The sequence below is a fragment of the Odontesthes bonariensis genome, chromosome 12, assembly GCF_027942865.1.
Source record: "Odontesthes bonariensis isolate fOdoBon6 chromosome 12, fOdoBon6.hap1, whole genome shotgun sequence".
Classification (NCBI taxonomy): Eukaryota; Metazoa; Chordata; class Actinopteri; order Atheriniformes; family Atherinopsidae; genus Odontesthes; species Odontesthes bonariensis.
In genome coordinates, this window is record NC_134517.1 from 38,645,418 (window position 1) to 38,671,642 (window position 26,225).

Below are 26,225 nucleotides of genomic sequence, written 5' to 3' on the forward strand. Positions count from 1 at the left end.
GTGAGTCTCATCTTCACACCTTTAATCGTGTGCTCCCTGGAGAGGGTCACTGACCTTTGACCCCTTCTGCTTTTGCTCCTTAGACCCCCCCAGCCCACCTGGAACCCCAGAGGTTAAAGACAAGACCAAGAGCAGCATCACGCTCACCTGGAGCCCTCCGGAAAAAGATGGCGGAAGCCCCATCAAGGGTTACATCATCAAAGTTCACGAGGAGGGTTCTCCTGATTGGAGGAGGGTAAACCCCGACGACAAGCTCCACCCAACCACCGAAATCACCGTCCCTGACCTGAAGGAGGGCAAGAAGTGCAAGTTCAGGGTCTACGCTGTGAACGCCGCCGGGGAGTCGGAGCCCGCCAGGACAGCTGACATCGTGGTCCAGGACATCCTGAGTAAGATCACCCAGAGATGATGATGTGAAGCAGAACCTTCAGATGAAATCTCCTGCCTCTTTTACTGGTGTCCTTACTTCTGAGGCAGTAAAAACCTGTGATTCTTACCTCTGAGGCGGTAAAAACGTGTGATTCTTACCTCTGAGGCGGTAAAAACGTGTGATTCTTACCTCTGAGGCGGTAAAAACGTGTGATTCTTACCTCTGAGGCGGTAAAAACGTGTGATTCTTACCTCTGAGGCGGTAAAAACGTGTGATTCTTACCTCTGAGGGGGTAAAAACGTGTGATTCTTACCTCTGAGGCGGTAAAAACGTGTGATTCTTACCTCTGAGGCAGGAAAAACGTGTGATTCTTACCTCTGAGGCGGTAAAAACCTGTGATTCTTACCTCTGAGGCGGTAAAAACGTGTGATTCTTACCTCTGAGGCGGTAAAAACGTGTGATTCTTACCTCTGAGGCAGTAAAAACGTGTGAGATGTGGTGTGGAAGCTGCTGTCTGACACTGTGTCTGCTCTCCAGTCGAACCCGTCGTGACGCTGGACGTGATCGCCCATGACCTGATGAACTGCAGAGCAGGAACCGCCATCAGGATCCCGGCCACCATCACCGGACGGCCCGTCCCCAAAGTCACGTGGACCTTCCTGGACGGAACCGCTGAGACCGAGAAGAAGAACGACCTTCACACGCTGCCTGTGGACTCAGAGGTCAGAGTTCAGCAGATCCGAGCTGCCACTGCGCAGCGTTCTGGAGTTTAAAGCCTCGTTTCCAGTATGCAGTACGGTACGGGTCGGGTCTCTTTGGGCTCAGCCTGCGTTCCCACTGTACAAAGCGGACCCTCAGGGGTGGGCGGAGCCGAAGCCTAAATAGCATCCATACTGTGGAACCAGCTCCCGGCTTCTTCAGCTTAACGCCACACCGGCTCGCGGTCCGGGTGAAACCGCTCTCTGACATTTCTGCTCAATCAGCTGGAAAACTTTTTGGTTTGGCCCAGCGCCATCGAGCTCCCGCTGCTCAGCCTCCTCACCGACACCGGAGAGCAGAGCCTGGAACCGGTCCTGGGGGCTGGGTACCCCAAGCAGAAGGGCTACAGACATGGGAACCATGGTAACCACGGGTTCCATGGTAACGGGTTCCATGGTAACGGGTTCCATGGTAACGGTTCCATGGTAACGGGTTCCATGGTAACGGGTTCCATGGGACCGGTACGCTTTGGTGGTCGTGGAAACACTGAAATAAGACAACCGTTCCGACCCGACCCGTACCGGACTGCATAGTGGAAACATGCCATTACTGTCTGATCTGTACCTTCCTGCTGATCCAAACTGAGGTTTCACATCTGTCTGTGGTCCCAACTGTGCCGACATTAACCCCACATTACTGTTCTGTCTCAGATCCACTCCACAGACACGACTTCAGTGGTTTTGATCCCAGACAGCAAGCTGAGCCACACCGGCCGGTACATCATCAACGCAGAGAGCCCTGCGGGACACAAGGTGGTCAAAGTCAGAGTCAACGTGCTCGGTAGGTTCAGGTTTACCTCAGAGACATGAAACGGACACGTTCCTGGAGTCTTTACCTTCTTCTTGTGGCTCCGCAGACCTGCCCGGACCTCCAAGAGCTCTGAAGGTGAGCGATGTGACGAGAGGGACCTGCAGACTCACCTGGAAACCTCCGGAGAGCGACGGAGGAGAGAGGGTGAAGAGCTACTTCATCGAAAAGAAGACGGTGGATGGCAAAGCCTGGACCAAGGTACGAACCCTCCGTCTGAGCTGCCCACGAACCCCCAGTGTTGCTGCTCGTGTGTAACGCTGGACCCTGATCTCGTTCCTCCAGGTAAACCCGGCCTGTGCTGCCCAATCTCTGGTGGTGCCGGACCTGATCTGTGGTCAGGAGTACCTGTTCCGCATCCGTGCTGAGAACCGCTTCGGGTTCGGCCCGTTCGTCGAGACGGACGAGAGGACCAAAGCCAGAGATGCGATCCGTACGTTTGGCTTCTCTCATAAATACACAGAGCCATGTTTACAGTTGGACTATAACAAAGCTGATAAACTGTTTATCCAGCTGCTGACTCCAGATGTCATTAACAGAGATCATTCAGACTGATTCAGTTAAAGACCACATGACCGCACACTGATGAAAACTTGGTCAGAACTCTTTTCCTGATAAATTTAAACTCAGTCGGTGTTACCGGTGCCATCAGTAACTCCAGATATGCACAGGAAGAACCAGTCGATGTGTTTCTGAGTATGTGACCCATCAATGATCCTCATCTGCAGATCCTCCCGATCCTCCAACGAGGCTGAAGATCCAGAGCGTCAGGAAGGGCACGGTGACTTTGACCTGGAAGGCTCCGAAGAACGACGGCGGCGCGCCCGTCACCCATTACAGCATCGACCTGCTCTGCTGGGAAGCCAGCGGCACCCAGAAGGAGTCCTGGAGGAGGTACAGCTCCCACTGCTTTCTATCTACATGCATGAACCCATTTAGGCCTAAAACGCCTGGAAAAGAATGCCTGTAAAACCTACGGGCGATTTCAGAAAGACCCCCTAAAACCTGAAGTTTATCTGGAAATTCAGCAATTGTGTCAACAACTACTAAATGATTGATTTCTCAGCCTCTGTAGCAGAAAAAGTATTTGAGAGCTTACACCTGTGGCTTTCTTTGGAAATTGAGTTTATTAACATACACCTTCACGAAAATAGAAAATGTAAAAAGTAAAGTGCAGGAACAGCACTATTTTAATTAGATGAAATGCCTGCAACGCTGTGGCATCTGCAGGTAAATCGACTTTCACCCCTGGTGTGAAATCTCTCCGTCGATTACGGTCTTCCACTCACATCCAAACCCTTCAAAATCATCCTCGTCGTTATCGTCATCCTCAAACATATGTGCTCGCCATAAAGCTCCATCAATTGGGTCAGCACGTTCATCAGCATCATCAAAGCCAAGAAACTCCTCACAATCGCTCCCGCCAGAAATGTCTTCCCACTGAAAGTCCTCCATGCTTGTTCGATGTAACTTAACTTCAAAACAATGACATGAGGAACATGACGACACTCTCACATGTCTATTATAATGCATTTAATTGGCGCAGAGGTCAATAATTGGTGCAAAACAACCTTATACATGAAAAAAGACGTGTACGCTTTCCCGGCCTTAAAGGTAGAATAACGCACAGCGCCCCCGGCCTTAAAGGTAGAATAACGCACAGCGCCCCCGGCCTTAAAGGTAGAATAACGCACAGCGCCCCCGGCTTTAAAGGTAGAATAACGCACAGCGCCCCCGGCTTTAAAGGTAGAATAACGCACAGCGCCCCCGGCTTTAAAGGTAGAATAACCCAACAGCGCCCCCGGCTTTAAAGGTAGGATAACGCACAGCGCCCCCGGCTTTAAAGGTAGAATAACGCACAGCGCCCCCGGCTTTAAAGGTAGAATAACGCACAGCGCCCCCGGCTTTAAAGGTAGAATAACCCAACAGCGCCCCCGGCTTTAAAGGTAGAATAACCCAACAGCGCCCCCGGCTTTAAAGGTAGGATAACGCACAGCGCCCCCGGCTTTAAAGGTAGAATAACGCACAGCGCCCCCGGCTTTAAAGGTAGAATAACCCAACAGCGCCCCCGGCTTTAAAGGTAGAATAACGCACAGCGCCCCCGGCTTTAAAGGTAGAATAACGTAACAGCGCCCCCGGCTTTAAAGGTAGAATAACCCAACAGCGCCCCCGGCTTTAAAGGTAGAATAACCCAACAGCGCCCCCGGCTTTAAAGGTAGAATAACCCAACAGCGCCCCCGGCTTTAAAGGTAGAATAACCCAACAGCGCCCCCGGCTTTAAAGGTAGAATAACCCAACAGCGCCCCCGGCTTTAAAGGTAGAATAACGTAACAGCGCCCCCGGCTTTAAAGGTAGAATAACCCAACAGCGCCCCCGGCTTTAAAGGTAGAATAACGCACAGCGCCCCCGGCTTTAAAGGTAGAATAACCCAACAGCGCCCCCGGCTTTAAAGGTAGAATAACCCAACAGCGCCCCCGGCTTTAAAGGTAGAATAACGCAACAGCGCCCCCGGCTTTAAAGGTAGAATAACGCAACAGCGCCCCCGGCTTTAAAGGTAGAATAACGCAACAGCGCCCCCGGCTTTAAAGGTAGAATAACGCAACAGCGCCCCCGGCTTTAAAGGTAGAATAACGTAACAGCGCCCCCGGCTTTAAAGGTAGAATAACGCAACAGCGCCCCCGGCTTTAAGGTAGAATAACGCAACAGCGCCCCCGGCTTTAAAGGTAGAATAACCCAACAGCGCCCCCGGCTTTAAAGGTAGAATAACGCAACAGCGCCCCCGGCTTTAAAGGTAGAATAACGCAACAGCGCCCCCGGCTTTAAAGGTAGAATAACGCACAGCGCCCCCGGCTTTAAAGGTAGAATAACGCACAGCGCCCCCGGCTTTAAAGGTAGAATAACCCAACAGCGCCCCCGGCTTTAAAGGTAGAATAACGCAACAGCGCCCCCGGCTTTAAAGGTAGAATAACCCAACAGCGCCCCCGGCTTTAAAGGTAGAATAACGCACAGCGCCCCCGGCTTTAAAGGTAGAATAACGTAACAGCGCCCCCGGCTTTAAGGTAGAATAACGCAACAGCGCCCCCGGCTTTAAAGGTAGAATAACCCAACAGCACCCCCGGCTTTAAAGGTAGAATAACGCAACAGCGCCCCCGGCTTTAAAGGTAGAATAACCCAACAGCGCCCCCGGCTTTAAAGGTAGAATAACGCACAGCACCCCCGGCTTTAAAGGTAGAATAACGTAACAGCGCCCCCGGCTTTAAAGGTAGAATAACCCAACAGCACCCCCGGCTTTAAAGGTAGAATAACGTAACAGCGCCCCCGGCTTTAAAGGTAGAATAACGTAACAGCGCCCCCGGCTTTAAAGGTAGAATAACGCACAGCGCCCCCGGCTTTAAAGGTAGAATAACGTAACAGCGCCCCCGGCTTTAAGGTAGAATAACGCAACAGCGCCCCCGGCTTTAAAGGTAGAATAACCCAACAGCACCCCCGGCTTTAAAGGTAGAATAACGCAACAGCGCCCCCGGCTTTAAAGGTAGAATAACCCAACAGCACCCCCGGCTTTAAAGGTAGAATAACGCACAGCGCCCCCGGCTTTAAAGGTAGAATAACCCAACAGCACCCCCGGCTTTAAAGGTAGAATAACGCACAGCGCCCCCGGCTTTAAAGGTAGAATAACGTAACAGCGCCCCCGGCTTTAAGGTAGAATAACGCAACAGCGCCCCCGGCTTTAAAGGTAGAATAACCCAACAGCACCCCCGGCTTTAAAGGTAGAATAACGCAACAGCGCCCCCGGCTTTAAAGGTAGAATAACCCAACAGCGCCCCCGGCTTTAAAGGTAGAATAACGCAACAGCGCCCCCGGCTTTAAAGGTACAATAACGCAACAGCGCCCCCGGCTTTAAAAGTAGAATAACGCACAGCGCCCCCGGCTTTAAAGGTAGAATAACGCAACAGCGCCCCCGGCCTTAAAGGTAGAATAACGCAACAGCGCCCCCGGCCTCAAAGGTAGAATAACGCACAGCGCCCCCGGCTTTAAAGGTAGAATAACGCACAGCGCCCCCGGCTTTAAAGGTAGAATAACGCACAGCGCCCCCGGCTTTAAAGGTAGAATAACCCAACAGCGCCCCCGGCTTTAAAGGTAGAATAACGCAACAAAGCCCCCGGCTTTAAAGGTAGAATAACGCACAGCGCCCCCGGCTTTAAAGGTAGAATAACCCAACAGCGCCCCCGGCTTTAAAGGTAGAATAACGCAACAGCGCCCCCGGCTTTAAAGGTAGAATAACGCAACAGCGCCCCCGGCTTTAAAGGTAGAATAACGCACAGCGCCCCCGGCTTTAAAGGTAGAATAACCCAACAGCGCCCCCGGCTTTAAAGGTAGAATAACGCACAGCGCCCCCGGCTTTAAAGGTAGAATAACACACAGCGCCCCCGGCTTTAAAGGTAGAATAACGCACAGCGCCCCCGGCTTTAAAGGTAGAATAACGCACAGCGCCCCCGGCTTTAAAGGTAGAATAACACACAGCGCCCCCGGCTTTAAAGGTAGAATAACGCACAGCGCCCCCGGCTTTAAAGGTAGAATAACGCACAGCGCCCCCGGCTTTAAAGGTAGAATAACGCACAGCGCCCCCGGCTTTAAAGGTAGAATAACGCACAGCGCCCCCGGCTTTAAAGGTAGAATAACGCACAGCGCCCCCGGCTTTAAAGGTAGAATAACGCACAGCGCCCCCGGCCTCAAAGGTAGAATAACCCAACAGCGCCCCCGGCTTTAAAGGTAGAATAACCCAACAGCGCCCCCGGCTTTAAAGGTAGAATAACGCACAGCGCCCCCGGCTTTAAAGGTAGAATAACGCACAGCGCCCCCGGCTTTAAAGGTAGAATAACGCACAGCGCCCCCGGCCTCAATGGTAGAATAACGCACAGCGCCCCCGGCTTTAAAGGTAGAATAACCCAACAGCGCCCCCGGCTTTAAAGGTAGAATAACCCAACAGCGCCCCCGGCTTTAAAGGTAGAATAACGCAACAGCGCCCCCGGCTTTAAAGGTAGAATAACACACAGCGCCCCCGGCCTCAAAGGTAGAATAACGCACAGCGCCCCCGGCTTTAAAGGTAGAATAACGCACAGCGCCCCCGGCTTTAAAGGTAGAATAACGCACAGCGCCCCCGGCCTCAAAGGTAGAATAACGCACAGCGCCCCCGGCTTTAACGGTAGAATAACGCACAGCGCCCCCGGCTTTAAAGGTAGAATAACCCAACAGCGCCCCCGGCTTTAAAGGTAGAATAACGCACAGCGCCCCCGGCTTTAAAGGTAGAATAACCCAACAGCGCCCCCGGCTTTAAAGGTAGAATAACGCACAGCGCCCCCGGCTTTAACGGTAGAATAACGCACAGCGCCCCCGGCTTTAAAGGTAGAATAACGCACAGCGCCCCCGGCTTTAAAGGTAGAATAACGCAACAGCGCCCCCGGCTTTAAAGGTAGAATAACGCACAGCGCCCCCGGCCTCAAAGGTAGAATAACGCACAGCGCCCCCGGCTTTAAAGGTAGAATAACGCACAGCGCCCCCGGCCTCAAAGGTAGAATAACGCACAGCGCCCCCGGCTTTAAAGGTAGAATAACGCACAGCGCCCCCGGCCTCAAAGGTAGAATAACCCAACAGCGCCCCCGGCTTTAAAGGTAGAATAATGCACAGCGCCCCCGGCTTTAAAGGTAGAATAACCCAACAGCACCCCCGGCTTTAAAGGTAGAATAACGCACAGCGCCCCCGGCTTTAAAGGTAGAATAACCCAACAGCGCCCCCGGCTTTAAAGGTAGAATAACGCACAGCGCCCCCGGCTTTAAAGGTAGAATAACCCAACAGCGCCCCCGGCTTTAAAGGTAGAATAACGCACAGCGCCCCCGGCTTTAACGGTAGAATAACGCACAGCGCCCCCGGCCTCAAAGGTAGAATAACGCACAGCGCCCCCGGCCTCAAAGGTAGAATAACCCAACAGCGCCCCCGGCTTTAAAGGTAGAATAATGCACAGCGCCCCCGGCTTTAAAGGTAGAATAACCCAACAGCGCCCCCGGCTTTAAAGGTAGAATAACCCAACAGCGCCCCCGGCTTTAAAGGTAGAATAACGCACAGCGCCCCCGGCTTTAACGGTAGAATAACGCACAGCGCCCCCGGCTTTAAAGGTAGAATAACGCACAGCGCCCCCGGCTTTAAAGGTAGAATAACGCAACAGTGCCCCCGGCTTTAAAGGTAGAATAACGCACAGCGCCCCCGGCTTTAAAGGTAGAATAACGCAACAGTGCCCCCGGCTTTAAAGGTAGAATAACGCACAGCGCCCCCGGCTTTAAAGGTAGAATAACGCACAGCGCCCCCGGCCTCAAAGGTAGAATAACGCACAGCGCCCCCGGCCTCAAAGGTAGAATAACGCACAGCGCCCCCGGCTTTAAAGGTAGAATAACGCAACAGCGCCCCCGGCTTTAAAGGTAGAATAACGCACAGCGCCCCCGGCTTTAAAGGTAGAATAACGCACAGCGCCCCCGGCCTCAAAGGTAGAATAACGCACAGCGCCCCCGGCTTTAAAGGTAGAATAACGCACAGAGCCCCCGGCCTCAAAGGTAGAATAACCCAACAGCGCCCCCGGCTTTAAAGGTAGAATAACGCACAGCGCCCCCGGCTTTAAAGGTAGAATAACGCACAGCGCCCCCGGCTTTAAAGGTAGAATAACGCACAGCGCCCCCGGCTTTAAAGGTAGAATAAAGCAACAGCGCCCCCGGCTTTAAAGGTAGAATAAAGCAACAGCGCCCCCGGCTTTAAAGGTAGAATAACGCACAGCGCCCCCGGCTTTAAAGGTAGAATAACGCACAGCGCCCCCGGCTTTAAAGGTAGAATAACGCACAGCGCCCCCGGCTTTAAAGGTAGAATAACGCACAGCGCCCCGGCTTTAAAGGTAGAATAACGCAACAGTGCCCCCGGCTTTAAAGGTAGAATAACGCACAGCGCCCCCGGCTTTAAAGGTAGAATAACGCAACAGTGCCCCCCGGCTTTAAAGGTAGAATAACGCACAGCGCCCCCGGCTTTAAAGGTAGAATAACGCACAGCGCCCCCGGCCTCAAAGGTAGAATAACGCACAGCGCCCCCGGCCTCAAAGGTAGAATAACGCACAGCGCCCCCGGCTTTAAAGGTAGAATAACGCACAGCGCCCCCGGCTTTAAAGGTAGAATAACGCACAGCGCCCCCGGCCTCAAAGGTAGAATAACGCACAGCGCCCCCGGCTTTAAAGGTAGAATAACGCACAGAGCCCCCGGCCTCAAAGGTAGAATAACCCAACAGCGCCCCCGGCTTTAAAGGTAGAATAACGCACAGCGCCCCCGGCTTTAAAGGTAGAATAACGCACAGCGCCCCCGGCCTCAAAGGTAGAATAACCCAACAGCGCCCCCGGCTTTAAAGGTAGAATAACGCACAGCGCCCCCGGCTTTAAAGGTAGAATAACGCACAGCGCCCCGGCTTTAAAGGTAGAATAACCCAACAGCGCCCCCGGCTTTAAAGGTAGAATAACGCACAGCGCCCCCGGCTTTAAAGGTAGAATAACGCAACAGCGCCCCCGGCTTTAAAGGTAGAATAACGCAACAGCGCCCCCGGCTTTAAAGGTAGAATAACCCAACAGCGCCCCCGGCTTTAAAGGTAGGATAACCCAACAGCGCCCCCGGCTTTAAAGGTAGAATAACCCAACAGCGCCCCCGGCTTTAAAGGTAGAATAACCCAACAGCGCCCCCGGCTTTAAAGGTAGAATAACCCAACAGCGCCCCCGGCTTTAAAGGTAGAATAACGCACAGCGCCCCCGGCTTTAAAGGTAGAATAACCCAACAGCGCCCCCGGCCTCAATGGGTTAAACATCCTGTATGAAACTCGGGAAAAAATCACAGCTGGAATATCGACTTATTGAGAATGTTTTAGGGAGACTCAACATGGGAACCAAAGCAGGCTGCATTCAGTGATATCCTACTAATAATATATTATTATTAGTAGGATATCACTGAATATCCTGCTGCATTTAAAGCTAACTGGAATTGTTCAGCCCAGTTCAATGCCATTGTGTTTGAATCAACCCTGACATGTTTGGCTGAAAACAGTTTTATTTAGCTGTGCATATGACACCTGAAAGTATTTTATCTGCACTCTTCACTTTTACATTAATTAGTTAATGATTATTTTTAATGGGTTTTTAAATTTTTTAAAATTTTTATTATTTTTTTATTTATTTATTTTTTTAATGATTTTATTGCTTTCTTGTGATTTTCTGGAGCTGTGAAGCACTTTGAATTGCCTTGTGTACGAATTGTGCTCTATAAATCAAACTGCCTCGCCTTGAATGGAACCACAGCAAACAGAAAGCCACCGATCCCTGCGAGCTTCTCGGCTGCAGCATTCAGCTCCTCTTTGGTCTGATGTGAGAGAAGCTGGAGGTCTTCTGCAGCCTGAGCCTGTCCCGCAGGCCGCTCGGTGGTTTGTGATTTCCTGCAGTTCACCTGTCTGCTGCATCATGCAGGTGCAACAGGAGAGACGTGGACACCACCACCTTCAAGGTGGAGGACCTGACGGAGGGAGACGAGTATGAATTCAGAGTGATGGCTTACAATGAGGCCGGGCCGAGCCGACCTTCCTCCACTGTTGGACCCATCCTCATCCAGGACCAGACCTGTAAGACTCTGACACTTTACCGGTGCACTATGGGAAATGTAGGATTAGAAATGAGAATATTTCCATCTCTCCATAATTGTCCTTTGATAGTAAGACACAGAATGAAATGAGATGTTTCTATTTTAGAGCTTTAGTCAAACCATTCAGGGGTAATCTCATGTCTGGCAGGCGCTCCGTCCATCGAGCTGAAAGAGTTCATGGAGGCCGAGCAGGGCTCCGACATCAGCATCGTGGCCAAGGTCCGCGGCTGTCCCTTCCCCACGCTCACCTGGTTCAAGGCGCCGCCCCACAAGTCCGACGACAAGGTGGAGGTTCAGTACGACGAGCACATCAACAAGATGGTGTCGGACGACAGCTGCACGCTGCTGATCGAGCAGGGCAAGCGGCCCGACACCGGCCTGTACACGCTGGTGGCCTCCAACAGCATCGGCAAGGCCTCCAAGGAAATGAGGCTCAACGTGCTCGGTAAGAACGCACGGACCCGACAAACTCCCAACTTAGGAAACATTTCAAGCTCCACAGGCACTATACAACTTTTTCATGGTCATAAAATTGCTTGGCAATCATCAGATTGCTTGGCTGGCCTGTTCTGATGAAAACGGTGACATTTCCATCTCCATCTGGTGGCCCTAGACCGAAACAGCGCTTGCAACTTTGCCTGTGGCGCCGTGTGCTTTGTTGACCTCTGGAAGTCTCGCGACACACGAGAGCCGAGAACTACTGCTTCACGGCAGGTCTAAAGGGCTCTGAGCCGAGCCAGGTAGCCTGATAAGACACACCCCCTCTCCATTAGCTGTCGACGGCTCTCCAATTCTCTGCCAGTGTCTTGAAAAATAAACCGTAAATTGGCTCTGGTGGGTTTACGACAGTCTGGCTAGACTGTCGCCTTATTTTCTACGGAGCTCCCCCTACAGCTTTGGGGTGTGTATTGCATGGTAAACAAACCCCGTATTACTGAAAGTTGCATAGCGCCCCTTTAAGATGAGGTTAGAAAGGCAGAGCAGGGAGAGAGCTGATCCTCCTGACTGCCTGGTGAACAAAGCTGCCCTCAGTCAAACCCAAGTTTCACATTTTATTCATAGCTTCCCGATAGAGGACGCATTGGTGGCTTAGTTAAGGCCGTGGACCCCTGCCGTACAATGCTGTTGACTTCCTGTAACTTCAACATGTCCTGATAATGTTGGTGCCTTCCCTCATTTAAAGCTGGAGAATGTTTTTACAGTAAGAATTATTAGCCAGCTCCCGAAACATAACCTTAAATGTGGCACAGATCAATGTGTCGGGCAGTGTGAGGCTCACCCAGAGCAGCGGGCACATGAACTGAACATGTTGGGGATGGAACCAGCGACCTTACGGCTGATGGACGCCCACTCTGCCTCCTGAGTGGCAGCATTGATGCGAGCATTTTGGATTTTCTGAGCTTGTGTTTCTGTGCTCGCAGGCCGCCCCGGTCCTCCCTCTGCTCCCATTAAGTTTGAGGAAGTGAAAGCTGAGAAGATCACGCTCTCCTGGCTGCCGCCAAAGGACGACGGCGGCTCCAAAGTCACAAACTACGTCATCTGGAGGCGGGTGGCCAACAGGAAGACGTGGGTGCCCGTCACCAACGAGCCCAAAGACCGGATCTGGACGGTGGAGAACCTGATGGAGGGCCATGAATACGTGTTCCGCATCATGGCCCAGAACAAGTACGGAGTGGGAGAGCCGCTGGACAGCGAGCCCGAGGTCGCCCGAAACCGTTACAGTGAGTCCAACCGTCACCGGGCACTCAGTTTATCCATCTGTGAGACACAACTTTACCCACGTCGGTTCATGTCCTTCATGTTATGTTCCAGTATTCAGTCCAGAACAGATGAATCCAACTTTAAAAAACTACCGGTCCAAATATTTGCTTGTTTTGACAGACTCAGCAGGCAAAAACAGCGATTTTTCATGCAGTGGTCCTTTTTTAGATTTAGGGCCAGTCTGCTCCTCCAATATGTGTTATTTCCAAACTTAGATTAAAATGTTTATTTCATCACATTTTGTTTAATCGTGGCAGCACGTTTCGCCCACATTTACCAAAATGAATTCCCCTATTTAAATCTTTAAATGCCGTTTTCTCAAAATCAGTTTTTTGTATTTTTCCAGTATCAATATCTCAGCCTATGGAGCACCTACTAACACCAAACTTTCCAGTTATACACTTAGCAGTATTCTGAAGATATTTACAGAAGGATTTGTTGATAAATCATTCCTGGCCTGATTTATGTGACATTATAATAAAAAAATATGGCGAAAATTGATGTATTTTAGGCTATGGGCAGCATATTTTGATTTCCTAGGAAATGAAAGCAGATATCCTGAAATCCCTCTGTAATTTTCTTTTCATTTTGTGTGTAAACAAAATGAAAAAAGAATTTTGCACCTGGCTTTATCACATGTTCAGATCTATCTTCTGGAAATATATGCAAATGTGCGCATATTTAATGAGATAATGCCTAATTTGCATAATTAAACATACAAAAATTCTAAAACTTGTAATGCATTTTCTTTTCATACTTGTATAAGTAATCAACTGAGGAGGTTTCATGGTGATATCTATTATTTTAAAATATTACTCTATTCACCTGTAGCGTCTCGCCTTAAAAGTGAAAGTCGAGTTGAAACTGGTGCACGGTCAGATTTCTGTAACAAACCGATGTGCGCTCCCACAGCTGTCCCCGGTCAGTGTGAGAAGCCGACGGTAACCAACGTCACCATGGACTCCATGACCCTCAACTGGGAGGAGCCTGAGGACGACGGCGGCGCCCCGATCTCCGGCTACTGGCTGGAGCGCAAAGAGACCACCGGCAAACGCTGGACCCGCGTCTCCCGCGACCCGATCCGCCCCATGGGCATGGGCGAGTCCTTCGTAGTGGGCGGACTCATTGAGGGATCCCAGTACTTATTCAGAGTTTCTGCCATCAACGCCGCCGGACCTGGACTCGCCAGCCCCCCAACAGACCCCGTCTTCGCCAGAGACCCCATCTGTGAGTACTCTGCCAGCTTCTGATCCATGTGCTCAGAGGGATTCTAACCAAACTGTCTTCCTCCTCGTGAAGCCCCGCCCTCTCCACCAACCCCGAAGGTTTCAGACTGGACGGGTACCACCGTGGACCTGGACTGGATCCCGCCTCTGAAGGACGGAGGCTCAAAGATCCTGGGCTATTGGGTGGAGTACAAGGAGGAGGGCACTGAGGCCTGGGTCAAGGTGAGCATGTCTGGAATCATGGAAGTTCAATCAGATTGTTCTGGCCATTCATGTTTTGTACACTGCAAATTATTTGGTTCTTACCAAGAAAAAAAACCTTACATTAGATATTTTTTCTTGTTTTAAGAATTAATTTCTTATTTTAAGTCTTCAACAGTATAATATTATATCAAGCAAAACTTTACTTTTTTGTCTCAAACAGGCAGGGAATCATAAAATTAGACATTTAACACTTAAAATAAGATGTGTTACGTTTCTCCTCCAAAGTCTCATCAAAATAAATCTTGTTTTAAGATCCAATAACAAACTCAACGTGCACACAGAAAACATCTGAAAACACACTTTATTCTTTGGATTTTAAGCATGTGACACATGTTTGTTCACAAAACTGCCTTTGTTCAATCTAGAAACCAGACTCCTACAATCTGAATTTAAGAAATCTTGCCAGGTCACATTATCTTGCTGCATGGACAGATGTTTTCACTTGTTCTGAGTACCTTTTCCCTGAGTTTCAGTGTTTTTTATCTTGGTTGAAGACATCTGTTTTCTGCTGTGTAAGTCTATCGGTTTGGTTTTCTTTGGGATATTGGAATATACTTTGGTTGATTTGGAGTCAAGATCTGGGGTTTATTTTTGTATTTGAGATTGTTTAGATTATTTTGGTGACTTTTGGACCCCCCCCATTAATCAGACGGATTAAGAACACACCGGGGGCTCTTCTTTGTTGGTCAAATGTCCGCTGTGAGGACGGGAGGTGCTGCTGGAATGATTTTTTTACCACTTTTAGATCTTGTTAAATTCAAATAAGTTAACTTTCGTTTTCATCTAAATTGTAAGAATTTTTTTTTGTTATTGTTTTGTTCATATTTTTTTGTTGGTAAAAAATAAACTACATATATTTTAACAACTGAAGTGCGAGCAAAGAACACCACCACCTGCTGCCACCCACAGGCCTCTGCTGGAAAATATCATTTGGAAATATAAAAGGCCGCGACACAGATACTGAGACCGCTGCCTTCATTGATCTGCTCGGCTTCAGGGATTGATCTGTGATCATGACATCACGGTGTTTTTCAGACGAAGGACACTGAAATCCGAGGCACCCGGTTTGTGATCGCTGGCCTGAAGACGGGTGGTCAGTACAGGTTCAGGGTGATCGCCTTCAACGCCGTGGGGAAGGGCGAGCCAGGCGAAGTCCCAGAGGTGCTGGAGGTCAACGACAGAAGCAGTGAGTTGATTTAGTTAGTTATTTGTTTATTTGTGACAGGACTCTGCATATTAATAAACATATAATGTAAATATGCCAGATTTAGCTCCAAGGCTAATTTCCATCTGCAGTCCTGCTGTTCACACTAAAATAAAGACAAAAACAGGAAACAAGAAAACAAAGCGTGCAACATTCCATATCACTCAACCACATCACAAGATATACAACAAATGAGCTGTTATGGTACGAATACCATATCAACACAGATAATGTTTTACCCTCCTATACAAGTATACATTTATTAAAGTGCATCTGGTACTATATTAAAGTGCATTTATCCTAAAGTGCTATTTTTAAAGTGCACGGAATAAAGTGCCAACTAGTTTTAAGAATTACAGAATTACTACCAATTTATTTTTAGTATTGCATGTTAAATAAAACTAGCCTTCATGTTTACATCCGGAAGTCTTTTCTCAGAGATGATGTCTGTGTGCTGAATCCTTCTGGAACACACGAGTAATGCCGAGCGTCTTCCTTCCAGTTGCTCCTGAGGTCGACCTGGACGCCTCGGTGAAGGAGAGGATGGTGGTGCACGCTGGCGGCGTGATCCGAATCATCGCCTACGTGTCCGGGAGGCCAGCGCCCGAAGTGACCTGGAGCAGAGACGGAGCTGCGCTCCCCTCTGAGGCCAAAGTGGAGACCACGGCCATCAGCTCTTCCCTCGTCATCAAAGGCTGCACCAGGAAACACCTCGGCGTCTACACCCTGGCTGCCAAGAACGCCGGAGGCGAGAAGACCAAGAACATCACGGTGGAAGTTCTAGGTGAGACTCTGTTTTCATGCCATAAATGATTTCCATTAGATTGAAAGCACACGGTAAACGTTAGATCTGTTTTACTCATTGTGTTCTGTTCCGTCTCAGACGTCCCCGGACCTGTAGGCATCCCCTTAATGGCTGAGAACCTGAGCATGGACTCCTGCAAACTCAACTGGTTTTTCCCTGAGAACGACGGCGGCTCTCCCATCAGCAACTACATCGTTGAAAAACGTGAGGCTGAGCGCAAAGCCTGGACCGCGGTGTCCTTCACCGCCAGCAGACAGAACGCCGTGGCTCACGGCCTCACCCCAGGAAAGGCCTACTTCTTCAGGGTGGCTGCTGAGAACGCCATCGGCGTCGGCCCCTTCATGGCAACCCCATCAGAGATTATCATCAAGGAACCAATCAGTGAGTTTAATTAAGCAAACATTAACCCCTTAACGCCTATTGTCGCATATTCAATTCAATTCAATTCATTTTTATTTATATAGCGCCAAATACAACAAATGTCATCTCAAGAATGAACTGCATTCTTGTTGCATATATGCTACAAACCGTTTGACTCAATCAACCAGCTGAGATAGCATCTTTATTCCCCCAATGCCGGTTAGTCCATATTCACTACGGACCTTTATATAAATAATATGTAAAAAAAAAAGGGTGAATAAAAAACATTGCTTTTTCACTGTTATATTACTGTGTTGTTGTTATCTTATTATTAACCATTATGCCTGGTGTTGCAAATAAGCAACATACCAAAATTTCTATTTATTTTTTGTGCAAAAGTGAAATTAATAATCTCAGCATTATTTACCATCTACTTAAAGGCTAAAACACACACAAAACATTTATTTATATACAGCTATATAAATTCAGGCGTTTAAGGGGTTAAGATTTGTGGTCTGCTATAGAAATAATTAAATCTAAATCCTAAGAATAATGTCACTCTAAAAGACACTCACCACCACCTTCAGCTAAAGAGATGATGCATGTTTTCTGTAGGTGCGCCAGACCGCCCCGAGGAGCTGGAGGTCACCAAGGTCACCAAGGATTTAATCAGTGTCACCTGGAAAGCTCCCAAATTTGACGGCGGCTCTGAGATCACCATGTACATCCTGGAGGCGCGTATGATCGGCAAAGACAAGTTCACCAGAATAACCAAGGAGAAGTTGATGGACAGGAAGTTCACCTATGATGGCTTGAGGGAGGGCGACTGCTACGAGTTCAGAGTGATCGCTGCCAACGAGGTTGGACCGGGCAAACCATCATTCTGCACCAAACCGATCACCTGCAAGGACGAACTGGGTAAGTTTTAATCCATAGATCACCTGACTGATGTCAAATCTTTCTATAAGAATCTTTGAGATTAGACAGTAATATGAGTTAATGGATTTGAAGTCTATGTAACTCTGCTGTTTTTCTTACTTTCATCAGAAAAACAGAGAATAAAAACCCTAAAAAATCCCCACACTGGAAAAAATCAAAGTCTTACCAAGTATATTTGTCTCATTTCTAGTCAAAATATCTCATTACACTTAATATCAGCCTAACAAGCACCATTTCAGCCAGATATAGGGACTTGTTTGAAGACAATACATCTGGAATATCTTGTTAAATGAAAAAGTCTTGAAAACAAATTGTTTTGAGTCACATATCACATGAAACAAGCTTTTTTTGACATTTGAAGAGGTTTTTAAGCTAATTTCAAGATAATTTTTATCTCAAAAGTCCTAAATATCACATCTTATTTCAAGAAATCTGGACAAGCTGATTTTCACTAGTTCCATTGGCAGATTTTTTGCTTATTTCAAGCAAAAACGTCTTTTATTTGTTGTTTTTTTACTTATTTTTGGAGGGGCATTTTTTCCAGTGCACTGTGTTGTGTTATTTAACTTTTGTTGTATTTCTATCCTTACAGAGCCGCCAACCATCGAGCTGGACTTCCGTGATAAGATCATCATCCGCGTAGGAGAGAGCTGCCTGCTGCAGGGCCGCTACACCGGAAAACCCGCCCCGTCCATCGTTTGGTACCGGGACGACGAGGAGCTTAAAGCCGACAAACACATCATGTTCAAGAACACGCTAACCACCATGTCTCTGGGCCTGATGAAGGCCAAGCGGGAGCACAGCGGCAGATATGTGGTGGTGGTGGAGAACAGCACCGGATCCAGGAAGGGAGTCAGCAGCGTCATAGTTGTTGGTATGTCAATGATTCATAAAGAAATCTGGTGCTAATACAAGCTAATTCAGTCAGCGATGTTGAACAAATACCTTTGATGCTAATCAGAATGGTTCTGAAATCAGACTGTGACTCGAGTAACCGTGCCATGCATTCAATTCACAAAATATGGGAGCTGAATACCGCAGGGGTTTAATGATCCCATCACAGGTCCTTCATCACTTTTTATTCAATTCAATTCAATTAATTTTTATTTATATAGCGCCAAATACAACAAATGTCATCTCAAGGCACTTGGATAATAAAGTCCAATTCAAGCCAATTGGAATTCAATTCATTGTAATCATAATTATTCATAAAAATTCCAATTTGTTCATATAGAGCCAATTCAAAAACAATTTCCTAGCTAAGGAAACCAACAGATTGCACCGAAACTTGTCTTCAGTCTAATCTCCCAACCTTTGTCCTCTTTTCTCTCTCTGCAGATCGCCCAACTGCTCCCGTCGGCCCGGTTGTGTTTGATGAGGTGCACAGGGAGTACATGGTGATCTCCTGGAAGCCTCCTCTGGACAGCGGCGGTGTTGATGTCTCCAACTACATCATTGAGAAGAGAGACGTCAACAGCGACGCCTGGACCACAGTGACATCCGCTACAACCAAGACCACCTGCAAGGTAGTTTGGCCTGACTTTTGTGATGATGTCGAGGTCTTCAGGGGTCTTCAGGGGTCTGATTGCAGAAGGACACAGATGTTAACATGTGGTCCCTTCTCCTAGATCCCCAGGCTGACGGAGGGCAGGGAGTACATCATGAGAATCTCTGCTGAGAACATGTACGGCATCAGCGACCCTCTGGACTCTGAGGAGATGAAAGCTAAAGACCTCTTCAGTGCGTACCTCCCACCATTTATTTTCATTACTCAGCCCACTTTAAGAAGTGTTTAAGAATGAGTAACTAACAATTACCCTGTGCTTAATCAAAGAAATGCTTTCTCTTGTTTTATATCAAGGGTCAAAGTTATTGAGCCAAGTGGAAAGATTACAACCTTCTAAAAGTCTCGTGAAAATATTTTTTTTTGCCCTTTCTTCGCTTATGAAGGAGTCCCTGAGGCCCCTGAGATGCCCACTGTCAGGGAGGTGTATGCTACCAACGCACTGGTGCTGTGGAACCGGCCCCGTGATGGCGGAAAGCCCATCACCAACTACATCCTGGAGAAGAAGGAACCCGGAGCCAAGAGGTGGTCCAGAGTCACCAGAGACCCCCTGTACCCGGCCACTCAGTACCAGGTCCAGGAGTTGGTGGAGGGCTGCCACTATGAATTCAGGGTGACGGCTGAGAATGAGCTCGGAACCGGAGATCCCAGCGTCCCCTCCAAACCAATCCTCGCCAAAGATCCAATCGGTCAGTGTGTCTCCTGTCTGTCTGCCTTATTTTATCTCTCAATGTAAAACAAAGTGTGTTCAGTCAGAGGCTTCATCGTCTCCACGGCAACACAGAACAGGACAGGAGGCCATAACTCCACACGGTCACTACTTTCAGATGCTTCTTTATCCTGGAAAAAATCAGTTATCTTGTTGGGATTGATAAAGTATTATTCAGTTCAACTGAAAGATATTTTTTCTCTTGGTAGTGTCAACATCATACAAAATAAAAAAAATTTAATATCTTTTTATAAAGTATATTTTTTCAAAGGATTTCAAACTGCCTTTTTATTTATTTTGTGTCCATCATTTCTCCAAAGGTGAAGATAAATTGCCATCTTTTTTTGTCGTTACCGCTGCTATCATTGACGGTCCTTTCTTTATTCCTGCCTACAGTGTGCCCCAGCCCTCCAGTGACCCCAGAGGCTTACGATAAGACCAAAGACTCTGTCAGCCTGAAGTGGAAGATGCCTCGCCACGATGGAAAAGGACGAATCTTCGGATACATCGTTGAGTACCAGAAGCCTGGTGCAGTGGAATGGGTTCAGGCCAATGAGACCCCAGAGCAGTGTCCTGACCTCCACTACGTGGCCACAGGCCTGACCGATGGAGACGAGTACACCTTCAGGATCTTTACTGTCAATGCAGCAGGCAGATCTGACCCAGCATACGTCAAACAGAACATCAAAGTCCATGACAGACTTGGTAAGTGGATCAGATGTAACTTTTTAACCCTCCGGTTGTCCTGCGGGTCAAAAGTGAGCCACCACCATGTTTAGCTGTAGAAAAAAATACCGTAAACTATCTTTTTATGCCTTTTCCTAAAGGGACCCCATCATTAGAAAAAGTCAGACTTTATTTTTGTTTATGTCTCCATGTGGGCTGTACACCACTAGGGTACAAAGATTGTCTTATGGGTCATTTTTGACCCGTGAATTATAAAAACATTTAAACAGCAGAAAAAAGTTCAGTTTTTTCCCTTTCAATATAATTAATTCAGAAGTAATTACTTCACATTTATATAATAGCAATATTAAACCTTTATTATGTAAAAGAAAACTGAGAAAACAAGAAAACTGTTGGTCCAACTGACAGTAAAAAAAAAAAAAGTGTAATCCTGAAAACTGCTGATTGTCTTTTTGTATTGTGTAACAAAAAATACATGATAAAAAATGTATTGAATTGAGTTGAATAGATAAATAACAGGTGGTTTCATCATACAAAATAGATTTTGGATTTAAAATTCAATTAAGTTGCTTTATTTTGGCCATTTTTGACCCGTAGGACAAAGTAAACAAGGGTTAAATAATGTATTGGCTTTTAAGAAACAAACTGAAATTATTTGCATTTATTTGACATCAAATGCTAACAAGTTAGCTTGCAGTCCCTTTGTCAGCATGATTTAGTTCCTCAGGAAAGCCATCAAATTGAATTATTTATTATTAGTTTCTTCTAATATCCACATGCACACATGTTCTTCCACAGAGGAACCAGAGTTACTGCTGGATGCCAACATGGCACGCGACCACCTGGCCATGCTGGGCACCGATATCACCCTGAGTGCCATCATTAAGGGTGTGCCAACACCAACAGTCAGCTGGAAGAAAAACGACGAAGATGTTCCTTCTCACATCACCGTAGCTGTGACCGCCAGCGGCACCAAAGTCTTCATCCCAAAGTGCGTCCGTGCAGATTCTGGCAACTACACCCTTACAGCGGAGAATGCTGCTGGAAAGAAATCAGCAACCGTCGCTGTGCTTGTGCTGAGTAAGTGAAAACCACCGACACAAAGCAGTTACTGATTCATAAATTCATAATACATGTGAGCACACTCTTCTCTCCAACAGACAAGCCGTCTCCTCCCAGAGACTTGGTGGTCTCTGAGGTGACCAGTGAGTCAGTTTACCTGACGTGGAAGGCTCCAGAGGACAACGGTGGCGCCGTCATCTCCCATTATGTCGTGCAAAAGAAGGACGTGGCTGCAGAGCAGTGGGTACCTGTTTCACCGGCCAATAAGAAGCTGAGTCTGATGGCCTTGTACCTCATGGAAGGCATCCAGTACCTGTTCAGGGTGGCTGCAGAGAACCAGTTTGGCAGAAGCGACTTTGTTGTTATGAAGACACCTGTCAAAGCTATCGATCCTCTCTGTGAGTGAAAGTTATAATGCGCTGTGTTGTCTAACATCATGTCATTTCCAGAAAATGTTCAGGATTGTACACATTTCAATCCAATAAACTGTGCTTCTGTGGAAACCTTTCAGATCCTCCTGGCCCACCCAAGAACCTGCACCACACTGATGCAGACAAGACAGAGGTGTGGTTGGAGTGGGAGTGGCCAGATCGCACTGGTGGAAGTGAAATTACAGGCTTCATTGTGGAGCATCAGGAAGAGGGCCAGACTGACTGGGTCACCTTCAAGACCGTGAGCAATAACCACACCCATGTCACAGCTCTGGAGGAGGGCAAAACTTACCGATTTAGGGTCAAAGCTCAGAACGCTATTGGTGTGAGCAGCCCTGACACCAGTGTCCCAGTCACATGCCAGGAGAAGACACGTAAGACATGATTCTTGAGTTTCTACATGTATTTATTTATGTATTATTTATTTATTTATCTACATGTATTTATTTATTTATTTTATTATTTATTTATTTTGTAATTTATTATTTATTTATTTATTCTACATGCATTTATTTATTGATGTATTATTTATTTATTTTATTCTCTTATTTATTATTTATTTATTTTGTAATTTCTACATTCTACACATGATTCTTGAGTGTTTGTCACAATGACTGCTGTGCATTTTCTCATGTGGGGCTTGAAAACCTCATAACATTGTTGTTAATGTGTTATCTTTCAGTGCCACCTGCTATTGAAGTTGACGTGAAGCTTATTGAGGGTCTCATACTCAAAGCTGGCAGTACTATTACTCTCCCAGCAAAGATGATAGGCATCCCCCTTCCCACTGCCAAGTGGATGAGCGATGGCAAGGAGATCATATCTGAGGGACGACACCACATTGAGTCTGCTGGACCCTCGACTATCCTAAGTATCCCTGACTGCCTGAGAGGAGACACCGGAGAGTACATCCTCACTGTGACCAATCCTGCGGGCAGCAAGACAGTTGCCCTCCATGTCACTGTGTTGGATCTACCAGGTCCACCAATTGGACCCATCAATATCTTGGAGGTTACCCCTGATTACATGATGATCCAGTGGAGGGCACCTAAAGATGATGGTGGCACACCTGTCGCCAACTATGTGGTCGAGAAGAAAGATGTGAAGAAGCCTTGGGAGCCCTGGTCCGTTGTCAGCTCCAATGGCACCAGCACCAAAGCCAAAGTGTCAAGGTTGGAGAAGGGCCGTGAGTATATTGTTCGTGTTCGTGCAGAGAACAAGATTGGCATTGGAGCTGCTCTTGAAAGTCCGCCAACAATTGCCAAGCACATGTTCAACCCTCCTGGTCCACCTGGCCCGCCTGAGTGCTCTGATATCACAGAGAATGCTGTGACAGTAGAATGGACCCTGCCTGAGTATGATGGAGGCAGCCCCATCAGCGGCTATGTGGTTGAACGCAGAGAAATGACAGGAAAGTGGATCCGTGTCAACAAAACTCCCGTGTTGGACCTAAGATACAGAGTCTCTGGTCTATTTGAAGGCAACACATATGAGTTCAGAGTGTTTGCTGAGAATGTAGCTGGCATCAGCCCGCCTTCTCTCACCTCTGACCCGGTTAAGGCCACTCGTGCCATCACTAAACCTGGACCCCCTGGTAATCCTAAATTGAAGGACTGGAGTAAGTCCTATGCTGACATCTGCTGGACCAAGCCTACAAGAGATGGCGGCAGTCCCATCCTGGGTTATGTGGTTGAGGCTCAGAAGTCAGGATCTGCCCAGTGGAACAGAATCAACAAGGACCTCATCAAGATATGTGCTTACAGAGTGCCAGGCCTCATTGAAGGATTGGAGTACAGAATACGCATCAGAGCCACCAACAAAGTTGGTGACAGTGAGCCCAGGGAGCTGTCTGAGACCATCTTGGCAAAGGATATCCTGGTGCCCCCTGAAGTTGTGGTTGATATATCCTGCCGTGACTCTCTGACAGTCAGGGCTGGTCAGATCATCAGTTTGATTACCAGAGTGAAAGGCAGACCAGATCCAGAGATCACATGGACCAAGGATGCCAGAGCTTTGTCCCGGGATAAGCGTACAGATATGAACAACAACTACCCTCTTTGTGAGCTGGTCATCAACGAAGCGGTCAGGTCAGATTATGGAAAATATGCCATTGTTGCCAAGAATAGCAGTGGACAGGCACAGGCTACCATCTTGGTAAATGTCCTGGACACACCAGGAGTTTGTCAGAATCTGAAAGTGGCCTATGCGACCAAGAAGTCTTGCATGGTATCCTGGGAGAACCCTGAGGACAATGGAGGCACTGAGATCACTCAGTACATCATTGAGTGCCGTCAGCCAAGCCAAAGAGGATGGACAGTCATCTCCAATGACTGGACCAAGCGCATGATAAAGGCTCCTCTTACCGAGGGTTGCGAGTATTTCTTCCGAGTCAGTGCAGAGAACAAGATCGGTGCAGGTCCATCCACTGAAACCAAGACTCCTGTTCTGGCAGTTGATCCCATTGAGAAACCCGGTGAACCCATTGACTTCCATATCTCTGAGATTGGCAAGACATTCTGTTTCCTCAAGTGGAAGAAACCAGATTATGATGGTGGAAGCCGTAACCTTGGTTATCACGTGGAAAAGAAACCAAAGGAGGCTGAGGAGTGGGAGAGGCTTCACAAGGGTGCCATCAAGGAGACTTATTTCATGGCCGACAGGTGCATTGAAGATCAGATTTACCAGTTCAGAGTTCAGAGTAAGAATGAGGGAGGTGAGAGTAACTGGGTTACCACAGGTGATGTGTTGGTCAAAGAACAGCTTGTGGAGCCTGAGATCAAGATTAAATTGGATGCAACCCTTGTTGTGAAAGCAGGAGACTCCATTGCTATTGAAGCAACAGTGAAGGGCAAACCTCAGCCTGAAGTCAAATGGACCAAGGATGAAAGCACTGATGAGATTAAGAAGAGCCCCATGCTTCAAATAGAAAGTGGAGCGGACTTCTCTAAGCTGCTGCTTACTGGTTCCAAACGCACTGACAGTGGCAAATATGTTGTCACCGCCTCTAACGGCGCAGGAACCTGCTCTGCTAACGCTACGGTCAATGTACTGGATAGACCTGGCCCCATCAGGGACCTCAAGGTGTCCGGTATCACCACCGACAGGTGCCATTTGTCCTGGGAAGTCCCAGAGGATGATGGTGGCTGTGATATCTACAACTACATCATTGAGAAATGTGAGACCAAGAGGGGGATTTGGTCAGTCCACTCTAATGCTGTCATCACCAACAAAGCTAATGTAACTCGACTTACTGAGGGTAATGAGTATATCTTCAGAGTTCGAGCTGAGAATAAAATGGGTCCTGGACCTGCAGTTCAGAGTGAGGCCATTGTTGCTGGCACTCAGTTCCGCGTACCTGATGCCCCTGAAGCACCAGAGGTAACCAAGATCGGCAAGGAGGAGATGACTGTGCAGTGGTCAGAGCCAGAGAAAGATGGTGGAAAGCCAATCACAGGTTATCTGTTGGAGAAGAGAGAAGAGCATGCCGTAAGGTGGTCTCCTGTAATTAAGGATCCAGTCCCAGGAACTCACTTCACAGTTACTGGACTATTGCCTCTCCATGACTATCAGTACAGAGTTAAGGCTGTGAATGAAATTGGCATTGGCAATCCAAGCAAGGCTTCTCGTACCATCACTGCAAAGGATGCAGTTGGTATGTAACCGATATTCATGTCTATTTTGCTTAGTGTTGTTACAAGGAACAAAATCCATTACTTCATTTCCCTGTTGTCTTCTTACAGAACCTCCTGCACCTCCTACCAACTTGAAAGTTGTGGACAGCAGCAAATCCTCTATCACCCTGGGCTGGACCAAGCCAGCGTTCGATGGAGGAGTTCCCCTCATTGGCTACGTGGTGGAGATGAGAGCCCAGGGAACTGTCAAGAAAGGAGAAGATGGCTGGAAGAGATGTAATGTGGCAGCTCAGCTGGTCGTGTGCGAGTTCACAGTCTCAAGTCTCGATGAGAATCTGGTGTATGAATTCAGGGTGTCGGCTCAGAACCAGGTGGGCATGAGCCTGCCCTGCAACTTGGAGGGTGCTGTGATCCCAAGGGAAATACTAGGTAAGGATTCAACTCTATTTTATTTGGCTAAACAAACACATAATAATGTAGACATTATTGGTGGGTTATATGGACTGACCTTCAAATCTAAGATTTTGACCTAAAGATAATACTTGAACTGTTTCTTCCAACAGAGGCACCAGAGATCGATTTGGATGCCAACCTGAAGCAGGGGCTGACGGTTAGAGCCGGCTGTCCCATCAGGCTGTGCGCCACCATCAGAGGTAGACCACCACCCAAGGTCTCTTGGAGGAGGATGGGTGTCGACAATGTGGTCAGGAAGGGTAAAGTTGACATCATCGACACGATGACCTTCCTGGTCATACCTGACAGCACCCGCAACGATTCTGGCAAATACTGCCTGTCCCTGAAGAGCCCTGCTGGAGAGAAGGCTGTGTTTGTCAGTGTTAAGGTTCTGGGTGAGTCCAGGCTTTCTATTAGAAAATCATTCAAAATTAACTTCACTGTTGTCAAACATCCAGACAGTTTATCCATTAATTCCCCCCAAAAG

The 26,225-nt window shown here is 47.9% G+C and overlaps 1 protein-coding gene across 34 annotated transcripts in view; it reads left to right on the forward strand.

Annotated features, from left to right (window-relative positions):
* Positions 1-26,225, forward strand: part of ttn.1 (titin, tandem duplicate 1) — a 210,403-nt gene that overhangs the window by 129,635 nt on the left and 54,543 nt on the right. For all 34 annotated transcript variants that reach the window (XM_075480395.1, XM_075480400.1, XM_075480404.1 and 31 more), the window contains 26 exons: positions 84-389; positions 908-1,092; positions 1,780-1,909; positions 1,986-2,137; positions 2,222-2,369; positions 2,665-2,830; positions 10,470-10,621; positions 10,790-11,086; positions 12,063-12,362; positions 13,315-13,629; positions 13,702-13,850; positions 14,928-15,078; positions 15,599-15,880; positions 15,980-16,282; positions 16,877-17,179; positions 17,793-18,074; positions 18,539-18,726; positions 18,829-18,940; positions 19,151-19,453; positions 19,870-20,178; positions 20,959-21,240; positions 21,321-21,620; positions 21,734-22,027; positions 22,336-25,305; positions 25,394-25,714; positions 25,849-26,133. In XM_075480395.1, the coding sequence (XP_075336510.1) occupies positions 84-389; positions 908-1,092; positions 1,780-1,909; positions 1,986-2,137; positions 2,222-2,369; positions 2,665-2,830; positions 10,470-10,621; positions 10,790-11,086; positions 12,063-12,362; positions 13,315-13,629; positions 13,702-13,850; positions 14,928-15,078; positions 15,599-15,880; positions 15,980-16,282; positions 16,877-17,179; positions 17,793-18,074; positions 18,539-18,726; positions 18,829-18,940; positions 19,151-19,453; positions 19,870-20,178; positions 20,959-21,240; positions 21,321-21,620; positions 21,734-22,027; positions 22,336-25,305; positions 25,394-25,714; positions 25,849-26,133 (8,985 nt within the window). The remainder of the gene's footprint in view (positions 1-83; positions 390-907; positions 1,093-1,779; positions 1,910-1,985; positions 2,138-2,221; positions 2,370-2,664; positions 2,831-10,469; positions 10,622-10,789; positions 11,087-12,062; positions 12,363-13,314; positions 13,630-13,701; positions 13,851-14,927; positions 15,079-15,598; positions 15,881-15,979; positions 16,283-16,876; positions 17,180-17,792; positions 18,075-18,538; positions 18,727-18,828; positions 18,941-19,150; positions 19,454-19,869; positions 20,179-20,958; positions 21,241-21,320; positions 21,621-21,733; positions 22,028-22,335; positions 25,306-25,393; positions 25,715-25,848; positions 26,134-26,225) is intronic.